Source organism: Dipteris shenzhenensis, chromosome 7, assembly GCF_047967505.1.
Source record: "Dipteris shenzhenensis isolate YYH24624 ecotype China chromosome 7, Dip_SZ_1.0, whole genome shotgun sequence".
In the NCBI taxonomy this organism is placed as follows: domain Eukaryota; kingdom Viridiplantae; phylum Streptophyta; class Polypodiopsida; order Gleicheniales; family Dipteridaceae; genus Dipteris; species Dipteris shenzhenensis.
Window position 1 is genome coordinate 34040508 of NC_141602.1, and position 19789 is coordinate 34060296.

The 19789-nt window shown below is 41.4% G+C and overlaps 1 protein-coding gene across 1 annotated transcript; it reads left to right on the top strand.

The window, feature by feature from the left end:
- The first annotated feature begins 14920 nt into the window (after positions 1-14920).
- LOC147900258 (antifungal protein ginkbilobin-2-like) lies at positions 14921-15879 on the top strand. Its single transcript, XM_087377504.1, has one exon. The coding sequence runs from the start codon at positions 14997-14999 to the stop codon at positions 15684-15686; it is 690 nt and encodes a 229-aa protein (XP_087233630.1). The 5' UTR covers positions 14921-14996; the 3' UTR covers positions 15687-15879.
- Positions 15880-19789: the final 3910 nt, after the last annotated feature.

A 19789-nucleotide genomic window follows, 5' to 3' on the forward strand; every position in this document is an offset into this window, starting at 1 on the left:
AAAGGAGCATATAGGGTTGGGAAGAATTTTTAATTCCTAAATTTGACAAAAAATTATTTCCATAAGGGATTATTCAAAGTAATTTTGTAAAGAAAAAGGATACATTTTATTTTTTAAAAAATTATAGTTAAGGGATTTTACAAAAAGGCCTTCAACACACGTGATATAGAGGCTTTATACATAGTAACCCCCCCGATCCCGTATCAAACGCAATACATCACAATACTTGTAAGAATGACTTGCCTGGTTGAGACCAGAGAAATGTTTCACAAAAACACTTAGTATATTCCTTCACACAATTTATAGAGAGGTACATTGCCATTCAAGATGAAGGCCAACCTTTAGTCATGATAGCATAGCGGGCCACGTCTTACATAGTAATCGTCATAGGAAACCTCGACCTTTTCAAAGTCGTAATGCTGGTTATTACACATGTCTTGAAGCTCAAGTGAACTGGGTCCACCTTATGAGACCAACGATTTGAGTGACTCTTAATACCTTCACTTTTGTTAGGTAGCCCTACACAATGTCACCCTCATGTCCCATGCTTGCATTGAAGTATCCACCTTTGAATCTAACTAGGAAAGAACTAAAGTGAACATGGCTGAGAGTAGTATAGTTTGAACAATGTAGACACAAAAAGTGACTTTATTCATGATAGATGTGATCCTTAAGTAGGCTCAATCAACCAACCATACTCACACCTACTGCTTAGATCACTCTCACACACACTATCAATCACACCTACCACCTACTCTTGGAGGACATGCACAAGCACACATCTAGAGAGAGAGATTCTGGAGACACACACATTGCACATGTTGTTCCATAAGAGAGCCTAATAGGGATTTTTGCCTCATAATGTATCATGGATAAATCTAATTTTTTGTGTCAAGGGTAAATCTAAGGCTCTAGACTCATATGCTAGTGATGCGATCCTAGGCTCTAGTTTCATATTATAGTTATACTAGTTTGTTGCTTCTTGGGATGATTCCTTCTCTTCAACCATAGTAACATTGTCCTTCCTTGAAAAACAATTGATTCATAGGGTTATTTTAGATGAATACCCTTTTCACAATGTTCGCAAGGTTTATTTTTTTGATCCTTTGAAAGAGCCTTTGTACTTTGAAAGAGCCTTTTGTCCTCTTTATCTCTACTTCTTGTAGATAACACACGATTGCCTTGAAGGTAGGATCTGTTATATTCTTCAAAGTAGTTACCAAGTTGTCATGTTCTTCTGGTATGCTTTTGAGAAGCACATCCTTGGCATATGTTTAGTCATTGGAGATGGTTTGCTTTTCTAGTGCAGCTAGGCACATGTATTATTCCCTAATGCATAGATTCTCGAGCTTTAAATAAAATCAGAATGAAAATTTGTCACTCTGCTTCAACAACATGTATCCACTTGCTTGGTAATTTTTTTTTTTGTATTTCAATAAGCATGCTTGTAAAAGAATGAAAATAAATGTTTTTCCTACTGTGTCAATTAGGTTAATGAGAAATAGGTCTAGCATTTGAGGGTGGACCCCTTTGCTTGGGGTTATGGGCATTAGTGACCCGCAAGAGTGATGACCTCTCTTTGAGAGAGACATCAGGAAACCACACCCCACCTGAGTATCCAATTATGGGACCAATCAAATGCACAAATTGCATACCGACCTAGGACTCATTCAAGAGAATGTTCCCTGAGCTTTGGGTGTGGACCTGGAAGCATGCCAAGAGACATGGAGATGCAAGATAAGATGACAAACTAATGAGCTTATTTATGTCTCAATTGTGACTTTAGAGTACATCATTGGATAGTACAAGTTGTTAGGTACCCGACAATGAAATCAAAATTGAATTCTAACCACTTTGTATTTTTAGGGTTTTTGGGTGATGTCGCATATGTTGACATGGTAGTCTTGACATTTGGCATAGCCACATGGCAACCTGTGGGGACATGTAGAGGTCCATGCATGGACCATGGCACCACTTGTCACTACAGGAACTAGAGCCCCCATGTAGCCCACCAAAGTCCAAGGGGGACCAACCCCCTGTCTTAATTGGGTAGAGAGTGGGCTGTGCCTATAAAAGAAGGCCTCTCCCCCCCTCTTTCCTACACAAAAATCCAATGTCCATTTCAGTCCGTCCTTCTCTCCCTTCACCTTGTTGCAACAGCCCTCCTCCACCCTTTGGGGTTCAGCCAGCTCCTCTCCAGCACCTTCTCTCTCCACTCCAACACATTCTATCTCTACTATTCGAGCCCCTCTCCTATAGGCATTAGCCTCTTCTCATCACTTTTGGAATAGCAACAACCTCCCCTCTCCTTCTCCTAGCCTGTGATTAGGCACATGGTCCTTCTTTTTCTTGCTTCAGGTTTTCTCTTCTCTCTTCTGTAGGCTCTCTCTCTCTAGAACAACATACTCTCTCTCTATTGTTCGAGCCCCTTCTCCATGCAAAAAACATCCTCTCTCTGCACTTATGGAACTGCACTAGAATCCCCTTTTTATCTCTATGCTTAGGGGCATTCATAACACTCTTTCTCTAAAAGTATAACCCCTTCCAAGCTTGCTCTGTCTAGCCTACATGGCATTTTTCTAAGTTTTTATTACTCTAGCCCCATGATCTCACTCTTCCCACCAAAGGGATCTACAGACACATCAGGGAATCCATCTCCAAAGGAGTCAAGTCATGAGGGGAGTCTGTAATCTCAAGTTTATCTCATTTGCAGCATAATTTCATGTTAATATTGCTCTCTTTCTAGATAACTAGTGCTTGCAACTAATGTCGGATGAAAGTGGTGATTGTTGCAGGCTTCTTCCTTGTGGATTGGGATGGACAGAAGCTGATTCTTTGTCATCCTCACCCTTAGAGTCTTTCTCTCTCTATTGTCTATATCTCTCTAAAGTTGTCCCCAAATCATCTATGTGAGTCCTAGTCATCAATAACTGCATTCTCAGTTTGGAAGGTGCTTGCACCTAGGTCTTGTATCCCCTCTTTCAAGAAATAAAGTGGGCTTGGATGGGGGGGGGGATCTTGGCCCCTCAACCATATTGCAATCTCAATTTGTTGTCAACAATTGTTAAGCTATGTATATCTGAATTCAGCCTCCTCTGCAATCTCTAAATTACATCATTTATGTGTGTGGGCAATTCGCAACTTTTCATATATTTATTACACGCAGGTGACGTCTCCTTATTACTACTAGTGAATCCCCTGTGTCTAATATTTCTTAAGAGATACAAGTTTTGGAAAGCAATCAGGCAGGAACTCATGACATAGGGCCCCAATCCCAAGGAAGAGGCCGTTCGGACAACCAGAACTCTAATAGAGAGGGAAAGTCATACTCTTTCTTTTCTCCTCATGGTAGACAGTGACATCAAAGTCCATCTCCCTTCAGATGTTCCAGGAGAGGGCGCTATGCAAAGCATAAGGTACCTCTTGGAGACAAGCTCTTCAAATTTACCAAATACAAGGGAGAGGATAAGCCGGAAATCTTGCTGGCCTGGGTTCGAGACCTCACATGTTTCTTTGAGGGGAACAAGTATGAAGAGTAGGTAAGTTCCTATTTGCATTCCTGCATGTGCAAGACCGTGCTTCACTTTAGTGGGCAGCCATGGTAAAAACTCGACAACAAGCCCACACCTGGAGGCTCTTCAAGAAGCATTTGATGAGGCAGTTCTTGTCCAAAGAGTTCATGAGGGACACGATGGTTCAATGGGACATACTCTGCCAATGACAAGTCAGTGAGTATGTTGATCGTTTTTGGGATACCTTGTTAAAAGTTCAAGCATTCAGTAGGAAATATAAAAAGGAGCAACAAAGGAAGTTCTTCACTAGTCTAAGGTATTCCATCCAGAATGAGGTAGACATCAATGCTCCTACTTCTCTAAAGGAGACCATCGATGTCGCTTTGAAGGTGGAAAAGAAGCAGCTCTTTTCCAACAAGTGCAACGGCAACAACAAACGGAAGTTCCAAGGACCCTCCTCCAGGGAGGAAAAGGGTAAGGACATGCCAAAGGAGTTGAAAACAAGCAGCCAGCCTCCTCCAAAGAAAGCAGCCTGAACTTTCTGCTCTTTGTCACCACAGCAAAAACAGAAATACTACTCCGAGGGACAGTACTTCAAGTGTGGCAAGCAAGGACACAACTTCTACAAATTCCCATAAGCTGTCAAAATTAGGAGCCCCAAAGAAGACAACCCTGGTGGTCAACAAGGTGGAGGCACGTCCAGAATAAGGAGCTACAAATTTTTCTCATAGTTTGTTGAAAACACAGGGTCATATAAAGGATCAATCCGTTGCTTTTCTATTGGATAGTGGGGCTACTCACAATTTTATTTCTCATGAGATGCATAGAATTTGGGGATAGCCCTAGAAGACAAAGGAGAGGCCCAGGAAGCATCGACAGCATTCAAGAATCAAGAAGAGGTGTACCCCATCATTGACAAGCTACAGGTACACATCCAAGGGTATTTGGATCATCTACCCTTCATGGTGGTACCACTCCAATGGTCAAATGTAATTCTTGGCATGCCCTGGCATAAGCAAGTCAACCCATGGATCAATTATGTGAAGAACTCCAACATAAGTGTAGGGATGTTAGCATCGCAAAGGGAGTTTCAAGAAATACCATTCCTCTAGTAAGTCATGCATGATCTTCCAATTTACTTAAGAGAGGAGTATGCTCTTTCCTTGTGTTTGTGTGTGATACAAAAACAAGAGAAGAAAAGTTGGATCCTCTTACACAAAATAGATTAGATTTTCTTCAAGAATTCACTATTTGCTTCTCTCAAGAACTTCCTAGTCACCTCCCTCCTGAAAGACCCTAAGATCACACAATTGACATAGTTTCTAGTGGCACTTCACTTTTGAATAGACCTCCTTATAGAGTCAATCAATCCCACTAGGATCAAATTTTCAAACAAGTCCAAGAACTCTTGGACAAGGGATTGATCCAACCCAGTAGCTCTCCTTTCTACTCTTCTATCTTGCTAGTCGAGAAAAAGGATAAAACCTTTAGGATGTGCATGGACCATAGAGCCTTAAACAAACAGACGGTTAAGAACTGATTCCCAATTCCTCGAATAGATAACATTTTTGATCATTTAGAAAGATTTGAAATTTTCAGCTGCATAGATCTCAAAAGGGGCTACCATTAGTTTCAAGTTGAGGACATTCATAAAACAGCCTTCCGAACCACCTTCGGGATGTATGAACACTTGGTAATGTTATACGGCCTTACCAATGCCCCAACCACTTTCAATCGGCTGGTGGAATGGTTGTTCAAAAACTATAGAGGATTCTCACCCGTCTTCTTTGATGATATCCTCATTTTCAGCCAAAATGAGGAAGAGCATAAAAAGCATATGAAGATTGTATTGCAAGTTTTAGCTAAGCATGCTCTTCACATCAATGAGAAGAAGAGTGAGTTCTTTCTTCCTGAGATTCACTAACTTGGCCACATCATTTCACGTGGTGGTGTCCGTATGGACCCAACAGACCATTGTAGAATGGCCTGACCTAAGGAATTCCAACCGCTCTACGTGACCTCACTAAGAAAAATCCAAAGTTTAGATGGACCCAAAAAGAAAAGGACTCCTTTAATGCTCTAAAGGTTGCCCTGCTGATTACAGCTCTTATACTTATCATTCCTAATTTAAGGAAACCTTTTCTAGTAGCAGTTGATGCCAGTGGAGATTGCCTTGGGGCTTCTTTTACCCATGATGGTCATGCGGTGGACTTTGAAAGCCAATGGCTAAGGGATGATGAGATTCACTACGACATCTATGAAAAGGAAGTCCTAGCTATTATTCACGCTCTAAAGCTCTAGAAACGTTATCTTTTTTGGGATAGATTTCCTAGTAAAGAACATTCATGAAAGTCTTAAATATTTTCTAACTCAACCATTGATTAGAGAGAGACATATGAAGTAATCTACCTTTCTGTAATCATTTCATTTTTAGATCCAATACACTCCTAGAAAAGATAATGTAGTGGTAGATGCCCTCTCTCATAGACCACGGCTTCACTATATTTCAGTCTTCGATCATAATGAGCTAATAGCCCTAAAGGATTTCTATGAGGGAGATGCTGATTTTTATCAGCCATGGGCACATCTGAAAGCTGGAGGCACCCATAATGCCTACCACCTCAAGGACTATGACTGCTTATGCCACGGTCTGGGTAGCCATCCTGAAAGTGAAAGAAAAACAAAGAAAAGATGCAAATAAAAGTCAATGGGTATTGCTGAATTTTGAAAAATCTTGGTTAAAAACCAAAGTGGGCCATAAGCGGATTTACCTCAAGCTTTCTTTTTGGTATTATGGTCCTTTCAAGGTGTTATAGGTAATTCATGATGTTTCAGTTCGATTGATTCTTCCACCCCATTGGAAGATCCATAAAATTTTCCATGTCAGTCTGGTGAAACCCTTCATCAGGGAGCCACCCCAAGAGCCAATCTTGGAAGACCCACCTGAAGTGGAGGACAATGAGATCCTTTTGATCCCAAAACAAAACATTCTCCACAACTTCATCACAGGGAGATGAGGAAAGATTCGCAAGCAGTACCTTTTGAAGTTCAAAGTACGCCCATCCACAAATGCCAAATGGATGGATAGAGCTATGTTTTAGAAGTTTCTTGAAACCATGGATGCTTATGAGGAAGCATTTCAGTTGAAGAAAACACAATAAAAGACGGAGGGAATGTCACTTTGCTTCAATAGCATGTATTGACTTGCTTGGGAATTCTTTTTTATTATTTCAATAAGCATGCTTGTTAAAGAATGAAAATAAATATTTTTCCTATTGTGTCACTTAGGTTAATGAGAACTAGGTCTATCATTTGGGGGGGGTGGAACCCCTGCTTGGGGTTATGGGAATTAGTGACTCGCAAGAGTGATGACCTCTTAAGAGGGACATTAGGAAATCACACCCCACCTAAGTATCCAATTACTGGACCAATCAAATACACTGATTGCATAATGACCTAGGACTCATTCAAAAGAATGTTCCCTGAGCTTTGGGTGTGGGCCTGGAAGCATGCCAAGAGACATAGAGATACAAGATAAGGCAATAAACTAATGAGCTCCATTATGGCTCAATTGTGACTTTAGAGTACGATAGTAAAAACTATTAGGTACCCGATAGTGAAATCAGAATCAAATTCTAACCACTTTGTATTTTTAGGGTTTTGGGTGACATGGCATGCTATCATGGTAACCTTGACATGTGGCATAGCCACATGGCAACGCATGAGACACTCGCAACCTCATGTGGAGGGCCATGCATGGACCATGGCACCACTTGTCACTGCAAGAACTACTGTCCCCCTTGTAGCCCACCAAAATCCAAGGGGGGCTAGCCCTCTTTCTTAATTGGGCAAAGGGTGGGCTAGCGTGCCTCTTCCAACTTATATGTCCATAGTAACTCCTTATTTTGCTCGGGATCCTCTTCATCTTGGTATTGGCGCTCTATACAACTTCACATCGCCATCATTTCCTACCAAAAGAAACCTACATCATGAGCTTGACAAGTACCTTAAAGGAGTAGGAAAAATGATAGCTAGGGAAATTAATATTCACTGTCTTTGCCGACTCCAGGTCATACAGCCAATTGTGAAGCATGTCCTCCTTGTAGCTATTATCCTTCCTCTTCTCTGGGTCTAGTTCTGCGAGGAGTTCATCCAACAGTGTTCTCGATAGAACATGAGGATTCCAATGCCATAGATTTGCAGTAGATGGATCGGTACATATAGAGTTTCGGGTCTAGATTTCAAAATGGGCTCTTAGTTTTGTTTGCACTACACTTAAATATGGAGAGAGTTCATTGAGCCCAACCTTCTTATTCTTCTTAAGATATGCAAAGATAATGTGCAAGTAGAATAATGCTAGTAATGATAGAAGCAAACCACTGCACTGGTGGTGGTTAATATCCTAGTGTGCAACCAACCACCATGCTGGTGACCATTTATCCTATATTAGAGGGGTGGTCATCCCCTAAAAAATAAAATATATTTTGAATTGGTTTCACTCAGAATGAAAAAGTGTTTTGGAGGTTGAAGTCAAAACAAAAAAAAAAGAGGAGTGAAAAAAAAACAAAGTAGCCGAAGCTCCGAGAGATCAAGTGTGCCATCTTTGAAGGACTTGATATTCACACACGACTTTCAGGACAGTGGCACAACATAGAGCATAGTGGTAGCCTTCAGCAACATACTTCCATCTTCCGTAGGACAATAGGCTAAAGAAATGTTGTTTCTACTGTGGCTTTCCATCTATGTTCCTTCACTAGTTTGTATCAAAGAGCATCCAAATTTCAGCAATCTTTCTACAATATATAGACATATAGATGTATATAGATATTCAAAATCTTTCGTCTGACATTATGATCCTTGTCCTGGAAAAGGATCACTTCAACCACTTGGGAGCTTTGTACAACATCACTTTGATCACTTTGGATCTTTGTACAACCTCACTTCAATCACTTCCTCTATAAAATTGGATATATACAGACATATAGATATATGTAGATATTTGGTTTGACATTACGGCGGTCCTTGGCGTGTCTTGACACTTTCCAGACTCATAGCATTCTCCTGTTGTACTAAGTGCTACCTTCATCATAGCGACATCTCTTCCTCTCTCATTAGCATTATCCAACCACTTTATTTCAAATCTTCAACTCCATTTAATTGAAATCTTTCGTCTCACATTATGGTCCTTGGCCTGCCAAAGGACACTATCTAGTCACATAGTTGAGAAAACATCACTTCAGTCACTTTGGAAATATTATAATATTGCATGTATATAGATATACATACATACATATATATATATATATATATATATATGTTAACAACAGTTACTACACTTACATTGAGAAATATGAAATCCCATAACTAATCCACAATTCCTAAATGAATGAATTGTATGCCATTCATCTTGTCTTGTAATAATAATAATAGAAGAAAACCACTGTGCTAGTGGCAGTTCAATTCCTAGTGTGCAACCAACCACTGTGCTAGCAACCAATCACCGTGCGTTGGTGGCAATTAAGTTCATATCCTCGTAATAATAGAAGCAAAAAACCACGCTGGTGGTAGCTAATATCCTAGGCACAACCAATCTCCGAGCTGCAACCAACCAGTGCTATTATATTAGAAGCTATTATACTAGAACGAGTCACATTGCTTGCAAAGTGTTATCCTAAAACAGATACATTGCCCAAGTAATCTTTGGAGAAAATTAATAATTCAATAGATTACACACAGATTACATCTCAAAGACTCCTTTCCTTTAGGGGACTAGTTCCATATTGCTTTGAGCAGGTTGCCTTTTTGAGCTCCCTGATTGCAGGCTTGGCCCTCCTTGCTTTTTTCCTTGCTCCTTTCCCAAAGGGGGCTGGTTCCTTCCTTCAGGGCCTGGCCCCTCCCTTTGTGTCGCTTTCTCTTTCCTTTCTTTGAGCTTCTTGGTTATAGGCTCGACCCTTCTTGCTCCTTTCCCGAACGGGGCTTGTTTCTCCCTTCAAGCTCCTTTTCCTTGCAGTTAGCAGGCTCGAGCTTGGCCTTCTTCAATTTGAGCTCCTTGTCTTTTGCAATTTTTTCCCAAATGGAAAATTCATCGTAGATAGCTGTAGCAAGCCGAACCATTTGATCTGTTCATGACCTGGACAATGTCAAATGACATTCTCTACATACCGAGCTTGCATGCACAAACACCCCAAAGCAAAAAACATGCACAGGGTGGTAGGACGCAGGCCATCGGATAATGCTGTCATCTATGATGGGGGTATGGCAGACCATGCATTTCGGACCTTGCTGCATAGTAGGATAGGCATTCGATTTAACTATTGAGGCCGTCAATACCACAGTCTTGCTCTGTACATGATGAGGTTGCTTCTTGATTCCTTCCTCCCTCATCCTAAGGCTGCGGATGTTCTCCTTCATCTTCTCCACTCTTTGCTCACTCTATGCAATAGCTTCATCTGATTCCCTCAACATCTATTGAAGCTACTTAAGTTGCTCAACAACATCAACATGGGCCATTTCCAAGACTTCCACTCTAGTTTGAAAATCTCTCACTCGACGAGGAATTGCTTTTCAAAACTTTTGAAAGCCACTGCAAGCTCGTGCACAACCCTATCATAATCTTGTTGGAAGGTCTTGTAGCTTACTCTTTGGACTTCCAATAGTGTTTTTTGAAATAGCAACCCCCACTATGGTTGCTGCAACTTGCTCCACTGTGGCTGCTCTCTGTATCCTTCCTAGCCTGGAGAGTTGCCTCATTGTCTTCTCCACCCCGGCTACTCTCTACCCCATCCTTCCTAGCCTTGAAGCTCTTTCGCAACTCCTACATCACCGCTCTGGTTTTTGCATTCTCCCTTTTTAGTTCCTCCGTCATATGGTCTTTTCAATGTTCGATGCATTTTGCATGTTGTAGAGCCATTTGTAAAGAGCCTCTTTTTTGGCTCTCTGATCTTCAAGCTCCTTTCACATCATCGCTAGCTCCTTGTCCGCAATGTCCCCATCCCTTCTAACTTCTTCAAGCCTATCTCAGAGCCCCTTGATGCACTTCTTTGCTTCTTATCTTCTATGCCTTTCCTTGTCAACCATTTTTGCAGCAGCCTGAGCTTGCTCTCGTGCTTGAAAGGACCTCGCTTCTACCTCCTCTACCTTGGCTTCTACACCCTCTTAGGTTTACGGTGGACATGTACTATGATATCATTGACTATATCTACACACAGTTTTCTAACATGGGTTAGGATGCTTGCTTATCTCTCTCTCTCTCTCTCTCTCTCTCTCTCTCTCTCTCTCTTTGTGACAAAAGGATGCCATGATTATGGATGATTGCCACTATGGGAGATTAGAGAGAAAATAAAGAGCTACCACATGACCAACATCCAAGTTTCCATGTGGGGCAGCAAATCCCGTATCTATGGCTACATGCGAGGGCTGCACATGCTCATCAACAGAGGCCCTGGAAGAGGGTAGAGGTGCTAGTAGCAACAACAGCACATGGAGAAAAAGAGTAGGCTACGAGGCTTACCACAAGGTGCCCACCCCCCATGAGGATGAAGAAGGATAGATCTACCTATGCTGGCAAATCCGATTGGCAAGCCACATTGCATGCAGCTCATTGCACTCATCTGATATGCTTTGTATGGTTGATCAAGCATTAAACACCGTTTTTGCCTCAATGTGATTTCAAACTGTGCAAAAATGTTTTGGAGCTTGGTGTGTCCAGGAGGATGCATTACGAGAGGGGATAGAAGTTGCAGGAAGAGTGCAAGGGAGTTAGAAATGGTTGAGAGGGATAGAAGATGAAACAGTGAAGGAAATGAAATAGTGGAGGCTTAAGTTTGTAGTCTGAGTGCAAGGGAGAAAGAAACTGTCAAGAGGGATAAAAGACAAAATAGTGCAGGGAATGGAATAGCGGAGGCTTAAGTTTGTAGCCCAACTACAAGGAAGTGCCAAGGTGAGAGCCACCGTGGTGGTTGGCCTGAATTTTGATTAATTTAAGGTGATAGTACTACCTTGCATGGTAATGAGTGATTAGAGGTGGTGGCGTCTAAGTTTATCAGCCATGTCTATGGTGGCGGCTAAGATTCCACCAGGCTGGTAGTTAATTACCAGCCACCGCAGTGGCCTGCAATTATTAACCTGCTAGTTACCACCATCGGGCTTGCATGCATGATTACTATGATGTGCAGTAAATTACTAGTCACAGGGCTTGCATGCTCAATAGAGTACTAGAGTGCATGGTAATGAGTGATTAGAGGTGATTAGGCTTCATAATTTACTTTTGTGGTAATTATTGCCTTGTGGTGGTGGCTCTCATCAGCCACGTCTATGGCGGCTAAGATTCCACCAGGCTAGCAGCAGTTAATTACAAGCCACCGCAGTGGCCTGCATTTACTCACCTACCAGTTACTGTGGGGGTTAAAGGTCACTGTGCCTTTACCCCGGTTATGTACAACACTCAAACACATATATAAATGAATGAAAAAGAAGATTAGGGTGGTTCTGCACCCACCAAAACTTGTGTGGCTCTCTATTTCTCTCTCTCCCTCTTCCATTCTTGATTCCATCATTTCCACCAATAGATGATCCATCATCTACCCTTGATTGTATACCTGTGGGAGTACTTGGTGGCACCATTTCTTGCACATTTGGTGCATGGACAGCTTGCTGTCTATCAACATATGTAGGTGGAACAGCAAGCTGAAATGCCCTTGAGAAGATCATCTAGAGTGTCTAGACCGCCTGATAGGTTTGTTCCAGGGGTAGACTATGTGATGCTTACTGATTGCGGGGAGCCTTCTTGCTACAAAGAGGCTATGATGCGCGAGGATCAACGCAAGCGGGAGTATGCTATGCAATCAGAGATGAGTTCACTTATGAAGAATAAGACTTGGGACTTGGTTTCTTTGCCACATGGAAAGAAAGCATTGCCATGTAAATGGGTCTACAAAGTGAAGGTCACAGGTGATGATGTGCCTAGGTACAAGGCCCGTTTGGTCGCTAAAGGGTTCAAGCAAGAGAAGGGTGTGGACTTTGATGAGATATTCTCTCCGGTTGTGAAGATGATCACACTTAGATGCATGCTTGGACTAGTGGCATTAGAGGATATGGAGCTTATGCAAATGGATGTGAAGACAGCTTTCTTGCATGGGGATTTGCATGAGGAAATTTACATGGTGTAGCCGAAAGGCTTTGAAGAAAAGGGCAAAGAGCATTTAGTTTGCAAGCTAAAGAAGAGTCTATATGGTCTTAAGCAAGCGCCTAGAGAATGGTATCAGAAGTTTGATGCTTTCATTCGGTCCCAGGGTTTTAGAAGGAGTGAAATTGATCACTGCCTCTACACTAAAAGGGCTAAGGATAATAGCCTGATAATCTTGGCACTATATGTGGATGATATGCTATTGGCTAGCAAGAATACTTATGAGCTAGATGCATTAAAGGCCAAGTTGCATGAGGCCTTTGATATGAAGGATTTGGGACTTGCAGGTCATATTCTTGGTATGCGCATCACGCATGATCGGAGTAGCAAACTCCTTTGGCTTTCACAAAAAGAGTATGTTACAAAAGTATTGCAGCGTTTCAATATGGAGGGGGGGAGGCAGTGAGTACTCCATTGCCTCCATATGTGAAACTGAGTCATACAGATAGTCCCAAATTAGATGAGGAAAGGGCCATGATGGCCAAGGTTCCTTATGCATCAGCGGTTGGGAGTCTTATGTATGCTATGATAGCTACTAGACCAGACATTGCATTTGCAGTGGGAGTTGTTAGCCGGTATATGGCTAATCCAGGAAAGAGGCATTGGGAGGCAGTTAAGTGCATCATGAGGTACATGAAGGGTACCAAGGAGATGTGCATCTGCTTTGGTAGAGGAGGTACACAGATTCAGACTATGCAGGGCATGTGGATAGTAGGAGATCCTCTTCTGGTTATGTGTTCACCTTTGCAGGTGGTGTAATGTCATGGATGTCTCGCGCACAGAAGTGTGTTGCTTTGTCTACCACAGAGGCTGAGTATGTTGCAGCCACAGAGGCTTGCAAGGAGGCTATATGGCTTGATCGGCTAGTGGGAGATTTGGGGATTTATACAGGTGTACCGACATTGCATAGTGATTCCATGAGTGCTATTTAGCTAGCACGGAATCCGGTCTTTCATGCAAAGACCAAACACATTGAGGTCAGGTACCATTTTATCAGGGAGGTACTTGAGGACAAGCGCATAGAGCTTGTCAAGGTTCATACAGATGATAACCCTGCAGATATGTTGACGAAGAGTCTACCTAGTTAGCGGTTTGAGTATTGTCGTGTATTGATGGGCATTGGATAGTATGCTCACTGGTTGTTCTCCCTTAAAGGCACATTGTCCTTTAAGTGGGAGGTTGTGGGGGTTAAAGGTCACTGTGCCTTTACCCCGGCTATGTACAATACTCAAAGATAGCCCCTCCAATGAAATAAAGTTTCACAAATGGGAGCTGTGTGTAGTGCTTGTTCTACCCTTGAAAATATTTTCTTGTATTGATTGGATACCCTCTAGCATTTTGATGTGACCTTTCACTATCTTATGTGACTTCCACTTGGCATGCTTCCATTATTCAATACTCTCTCAAAGATGAAAAGTCAAATTTGGACATTACAACAGGTAGCTTGTCTTCGAAGGAAAATAGATTAACTATAGATAGTGTTGCTATCGTATACAACACTAATTGACACTCCCCACTACTACTCCTAGGAATTCAGATCAAAGGATGAAAAAATTATTGAGTTTTGAAAAGAAAAGAGAATTTCCTTATTTTAGCCTTTTGGTGGAATTGAGAAAAAAATAGATTAACATGCATCTTAAGTTTTTATGTGCCCAAATAGTATTCATAGTAATTTTGAGCTACTTGGGAAATGTGAGGTGACAAGGAGAGGAAGGGAAGACTTTGCCAACTCTATACGAAGATGTTCTAGAAAAGCTCTATGTTTCTATGGCCGGTTGGATGAATGCTAAGTCTACCAAAAGTTCTTCTAGAACTCCTTGACTCTTGCCTCTCTTTAAAAGTGCCCATATGTCTATATCGAATTATGCCTATTGCTAGTCGACTTCCAAGCTCTCTATGTATTCAACCATAGCCATTTGAGCTCCCAAGGGACCTGTACTTCAACATACCTCTATAGACATGACATTCAATTTGTCTATGACTCGGCAGGTTGATGTGCGAAACGTTGTTAGTGTTCTCAATACATTGCTTGGCTAATTGGCAATTATTTGGAGACGGCTACCATCGTAAGGATATCATGAGTGATGAGTGTGTAAGAATGAGTGACTTAGTCATTGGGGAGTTGTAGAAAAGTTGCACCCGGAAACGTTGACTTTAGCACCATGCAAGAATTAAATATTTACAATATTTGTTTATTGTAGCGGATGAGGCATTTGACGAGGCTTCCATCGCACTCCTTAAAGAGCTGCCACTCTTCCACCGTTTTGCATATCAGCCTGTATTTTGAACCCTTCATCGCCATGGATTGTAAGCCCGCTATTGTTTTCCAGCTTTCTTTAGCTCTCTCGCTCGCTTTGGCTTCTGCCTTGGATCCCTTTGGTAGCGTATATACCCTCTGTAACACTGCCAAATTCTCCAATGACACCGCTTTCAGCCGCGATTTGGGCACAGTTCTAGCCGCTCTCAAACGGGAGTCTGCTTTTGCAAGATACCATAGCGCCAGCCGTGATACAATCAATGCAATTTACCAGTGCCGAGACGACGTTCCTATAGACGTGTGCTCGCAATGCGTGTCCGACGCTGTGGACATAGCTCTCAACAGCTGCTCCGACCCTGTAGGCTCCAGGGTGCAGCTTGACGGTTGCTTTCTTAGGTACGAGAATTACTCGTTCTTCGTACCCGACTCGAGCATCGTTGTGGAGCTGTGCAATACCGAGAAGAACAACAGTAGTGCGTTTCAACATCAGGTAGAGGCGTCGCTTAAGAAAATTATCGCTGCGGCTCCCAAAAACAATGGCTACGCATCGTCAAGTGCCCAAGGGCTCTACGCTATTGCCCAATGCCTCGGATATCTTTCAGAAGCGGACTGTTCAAGCTGTTTGGAAGCCCATGCAAACTCCTGGCAGGATTGTGATCATGCTGTGGGTGCCCAAGTCCACTCCGTAAGTTGCTATTACCGCTTCGAAATTTATCCTTTCTACTATATGTAGTCAGCATACCTGTCTCCAAAGCGAGACTTATCATGACGACGTGACCAGTCAAATAAGTTTCAACATATAACTAATAATAATGGGAGAGTATCTCATTCACGGGGGGGAATGCCTATTTATAAGTAAGAATTTCATATAGCCATCTCTATTTTCTATATGATAAAGTGACAAGTTCCTTTGTGGATCTCCTCAATCCGATCAGCTAACAATGCGAAGTTGGATGAGGACCAAATTATTTTATCACCTCCATGTGGATCATGTTTCTTAAACGAAAAACTAGTGAATATTTATTAATAAAAAAGATATTCATAGGAAATTTATTCTCAAAAGATTCCACTCCTTACTTTCATTAATTAGTAGGGATGCGTGTACTAAAGTAGAAACTCAAAAATACTAATATTTAAAAAAATCATTTAATTTATCTTCATGGTCGAGATACATGCTAGGCTAGCCAACTAGAATTTTATGTGTACTTTGAGAATTAGCTACCTAGCCAACCACTGGGGACCCCTCCCTAGGTACTTGAGCACAAACTGTTTTTACAAGATAAGTACCAAGAGGAGGTTACTAGGTTCTTCAAGGAACGGGCTGCCAACTTGCGTCGAGCTTAGGGTGACCTGGTAACAGCTGATTGCAAGTCTCTGTAGGAGTAATTTAGAAGGCAAGAAGGAAGTTCATGATGACATTCTCCACACCCACATGCAGTTGCAGTATGCACACACTAAGTTAAAAATAGACTAGTAATCTAGAGTGTGAAGTGGTGCATCTAAAGGATATTGCAGGCAAGGCCTAGGCAAATGTTGTCGTGATTTCCAAGAGGAATGTCAAACTGCAGCATGCCCTACAATGCCTACACAGAAAAAGGTCTTGGAGGATAGGCAATGGTAGGTACCTTGAGACTAGCTCGAGGCTCTTTAGCAAGAAAACACACGACTAAGGGAGGTGGCCATAGAAGGGCAAGTGTTAAGGGAGGAGAACATAAAGTAATAAGCTAAGCTAGACAAGTATTAGTAGCTCCAACATTTGATTCATCTTCTCCAAGTGCCTGATGAGCATCCAGACAATTTGTCTTGCTGACAACCACCACCGACAAAAATGGGGCCTGAACTTTGTCCTATTGAGAGCGAGCAACTGGGTACCTCAGGCCGGTAGTCCTCAGTCGGGGGAGGTGCCTCACATTTTATAAAACAAAGTGTTAGCAATGGACTTACTGCAGTAAATCCATGTTAATCTTTCATGGGGATGTTTAAAAATTCAAAAAAAATATATTCTTAAATGTTAGTTATGATTTTCTAACCACGAAATATTGTGGCTTGCATAAGTCAATAACGATAAGTCCATGTTTACCATGATAAGTCCATGTTTATCTTTCATGTAAATGTTTGAAAATTTGAAAAACAAAGATTCTTAGATGTTAATTATGGTAGACTCTACAATTTTTGTAATGTGTGGAAGCCCATCCACTAACCCGACTCTTTGCATCTTTGAGAGAGTCCCATAACTAACATGCCGATGACCTTTCATGCACAACTTTGAGCTATTTGTATCCACTTGGGACATTAAAGCCCTGATTTTGCATAGCCCATGTATAGCCCATGCTCCTCTATTCCTGCCACCACTTTTCTTACATTTTTCAATCGATTAGGGCTCTTCCATCATCAAACTCAGCATGGATCTTGTTCTTTGTTATCTGCTTGATAGACAAAAGATTCTTGTAAAGATTAGAAATATAATGAACATTTGGATGTACCTTTTCTTCACCTAAAAACAACAGGAGTATAAAGAACATTTGTAAGTGCCTTTTCTTCACCTAAAAAAGACTAGAAATATAAAGAACATTTGCAACACCTAAATTTGTGGTGAATGGAATGATGCTCTATATGCCTTTTAGTAAGCACTTCTTCTTGTCTCCAATTGTTATAGATAAATAGAGATGAGCAAGTTGAAGTTCCTCAAACCAATTCTTATTGTTGGACATGCTTGGAGGCATCAGTGTCAACATAATGGCCAATACTATCCTCACTTCTTGTGTGAGCCAAGCAATATATATGACTAGAAAGAGCCCCTCTTTTGCAATGTTGGATGAATCTAGCTTTGAGACTTCTTTAAATTCGTCGCCTTCCTTTTTCCTTTCGTCTACCTTTTCCTTTCTATAATCTTTAGCTGTGGCCTAGCTTTGTCATAGTAGAAAAACTTTTGATCATGATTCCTCTTTTTATTTTCTCCATTGTCTTCTGACTTGCTCCCTATAGAGATATCCTTGGGCTTCCATTTTTCAAGCCTACCCTTTTTGCCTTTACCTAGACAAATTTGACTCTGGCTTTGGGGGGAAGAGAAAGAAGGGGTTTTGAAACCAATTCTGGGTCAATAGCATCAAATGCTTCTAGACATGTCCGGTTTAGTTAGGAGGTGGATATCACTAGTAGTGTGTTTGTTTCCACGATCCTTCAGTGGAAAAGTGTCAAATATTTAGAAAAACTCGAATCCTCAACTCTACAACTATTTCTCAACCGTGAACTCTTCTCTTAAACTTAAACCCCTAGCCCTATAAGATGAGAACTTGTGATCAACACTCCTTTTTCCCCTATGTCCACAGCAGCATAATTACTTTCCATGTGTCAACCTATACCTCTCATACGCGGAAATAGAAGAGTGCAAGGAATGTATTGGCCACTAAACACTCTCCTTGTCCCTCCTTTGATCAACTAACTCTCTACCACAACCAGCAAAACAATGTCTCGCACATAGTCCAACCACCTTTGAATCAAGTGGTTCTTGCTCAAATGAGAAAATTTCTTCGAAGTTAAAGAAAACTATTGCCGAAATCCCAAATCATTGGTGTAAACCATTATTGAACTTGAAAGGGAAATTTATCTCTTTCTCCCCATCCCACAAAAATGAAGACTCCCACTCAATGGGATTGATGATAGAAAAGGGATGTACTATTCATTGATCATCCCTTTGAGGCTTACTAGCCACGATCTTGAACCCAAAACATAGAACTTGTCCACCTAAAATCTTTTGATGGACTAGGTAGCATGTCCTTGCTGACTTATGATCTCTCACCTGGATCCAACATCATATTCCAATCCCCACCTAGTCTAAAGCGATGGCCCTCAAGGGCATCCTACAGCTAGGTGTAGAGCAGCTCCCTATCTCTCTCTATCTTCTTGAATCAACATCATATTCCAATTCCCACCTAGACAAAAGCCTTGGCCCTCAACATCTCCTATACCTAGGTCTAGAGCACCTCTCTGTCCATATAGTAGGTCTAGAGAATATGTAGCTATCAATTCACATGTAGCCTCATGCTTTTCACACTAAACAAAGTATCTAATATTTCTAGAATGAAAACTCAACCTCTCCATCCCTCTCCATCCCTAGGATATCAAGACCCATAAACAAAACCTACAATGAGTGAGCGAATCTGTGCGATGCTTGAACCAGCAAGGCCCAATCCTCAAAGACAAATGCTAGTCTTCCAACACTACTTGATAGACAAAGCTACCCCTCCCAAACGTTGTCATCGGTTAGAGTGAAACACTTGATACCCAAGGAAGTACACTTAACCAATCAATAACATCCTCCACCGCCTTTGTTCCTTGAAGTAAAATAAGATTGAATGAAGAAGATAAAAAATAATTGAGCATATGAAGAGAGCTTGAGTACATAATTACCCCCATGATTATTCCAAGAAAAGATATGAAAATTCTAAATATCAGAGACCACCATCATGGCTAAGGAAAAAAGGAACCCTATGCACAACATTCTTGGTTCTCTTAACATTTGCCTTCAAGGCCATTGAAGAATGAATCAAATCCAAAATCAAGGAACAGGGCATAAAGATATATATTAATAGAGAAGAATCCTAACAAAACTCCTAGACTAAAAGTCATTTTTTTTTTCACCTTGGATCTCCACTCACTTCCAAAGCCCATGTCTTTTGAGGAATGAGTCAAACCATCATCCTAGTGTCCAAAGTTTTTTTTTGGGCAAAAACATGGCTCCAAAATAAAAAATTATCACAAAAATTTGATGAAAATTCAATTTTATAGCCATTTTTTGAAAAGTTTTCACTAAAAGCTGAACTAGATTGCATTATA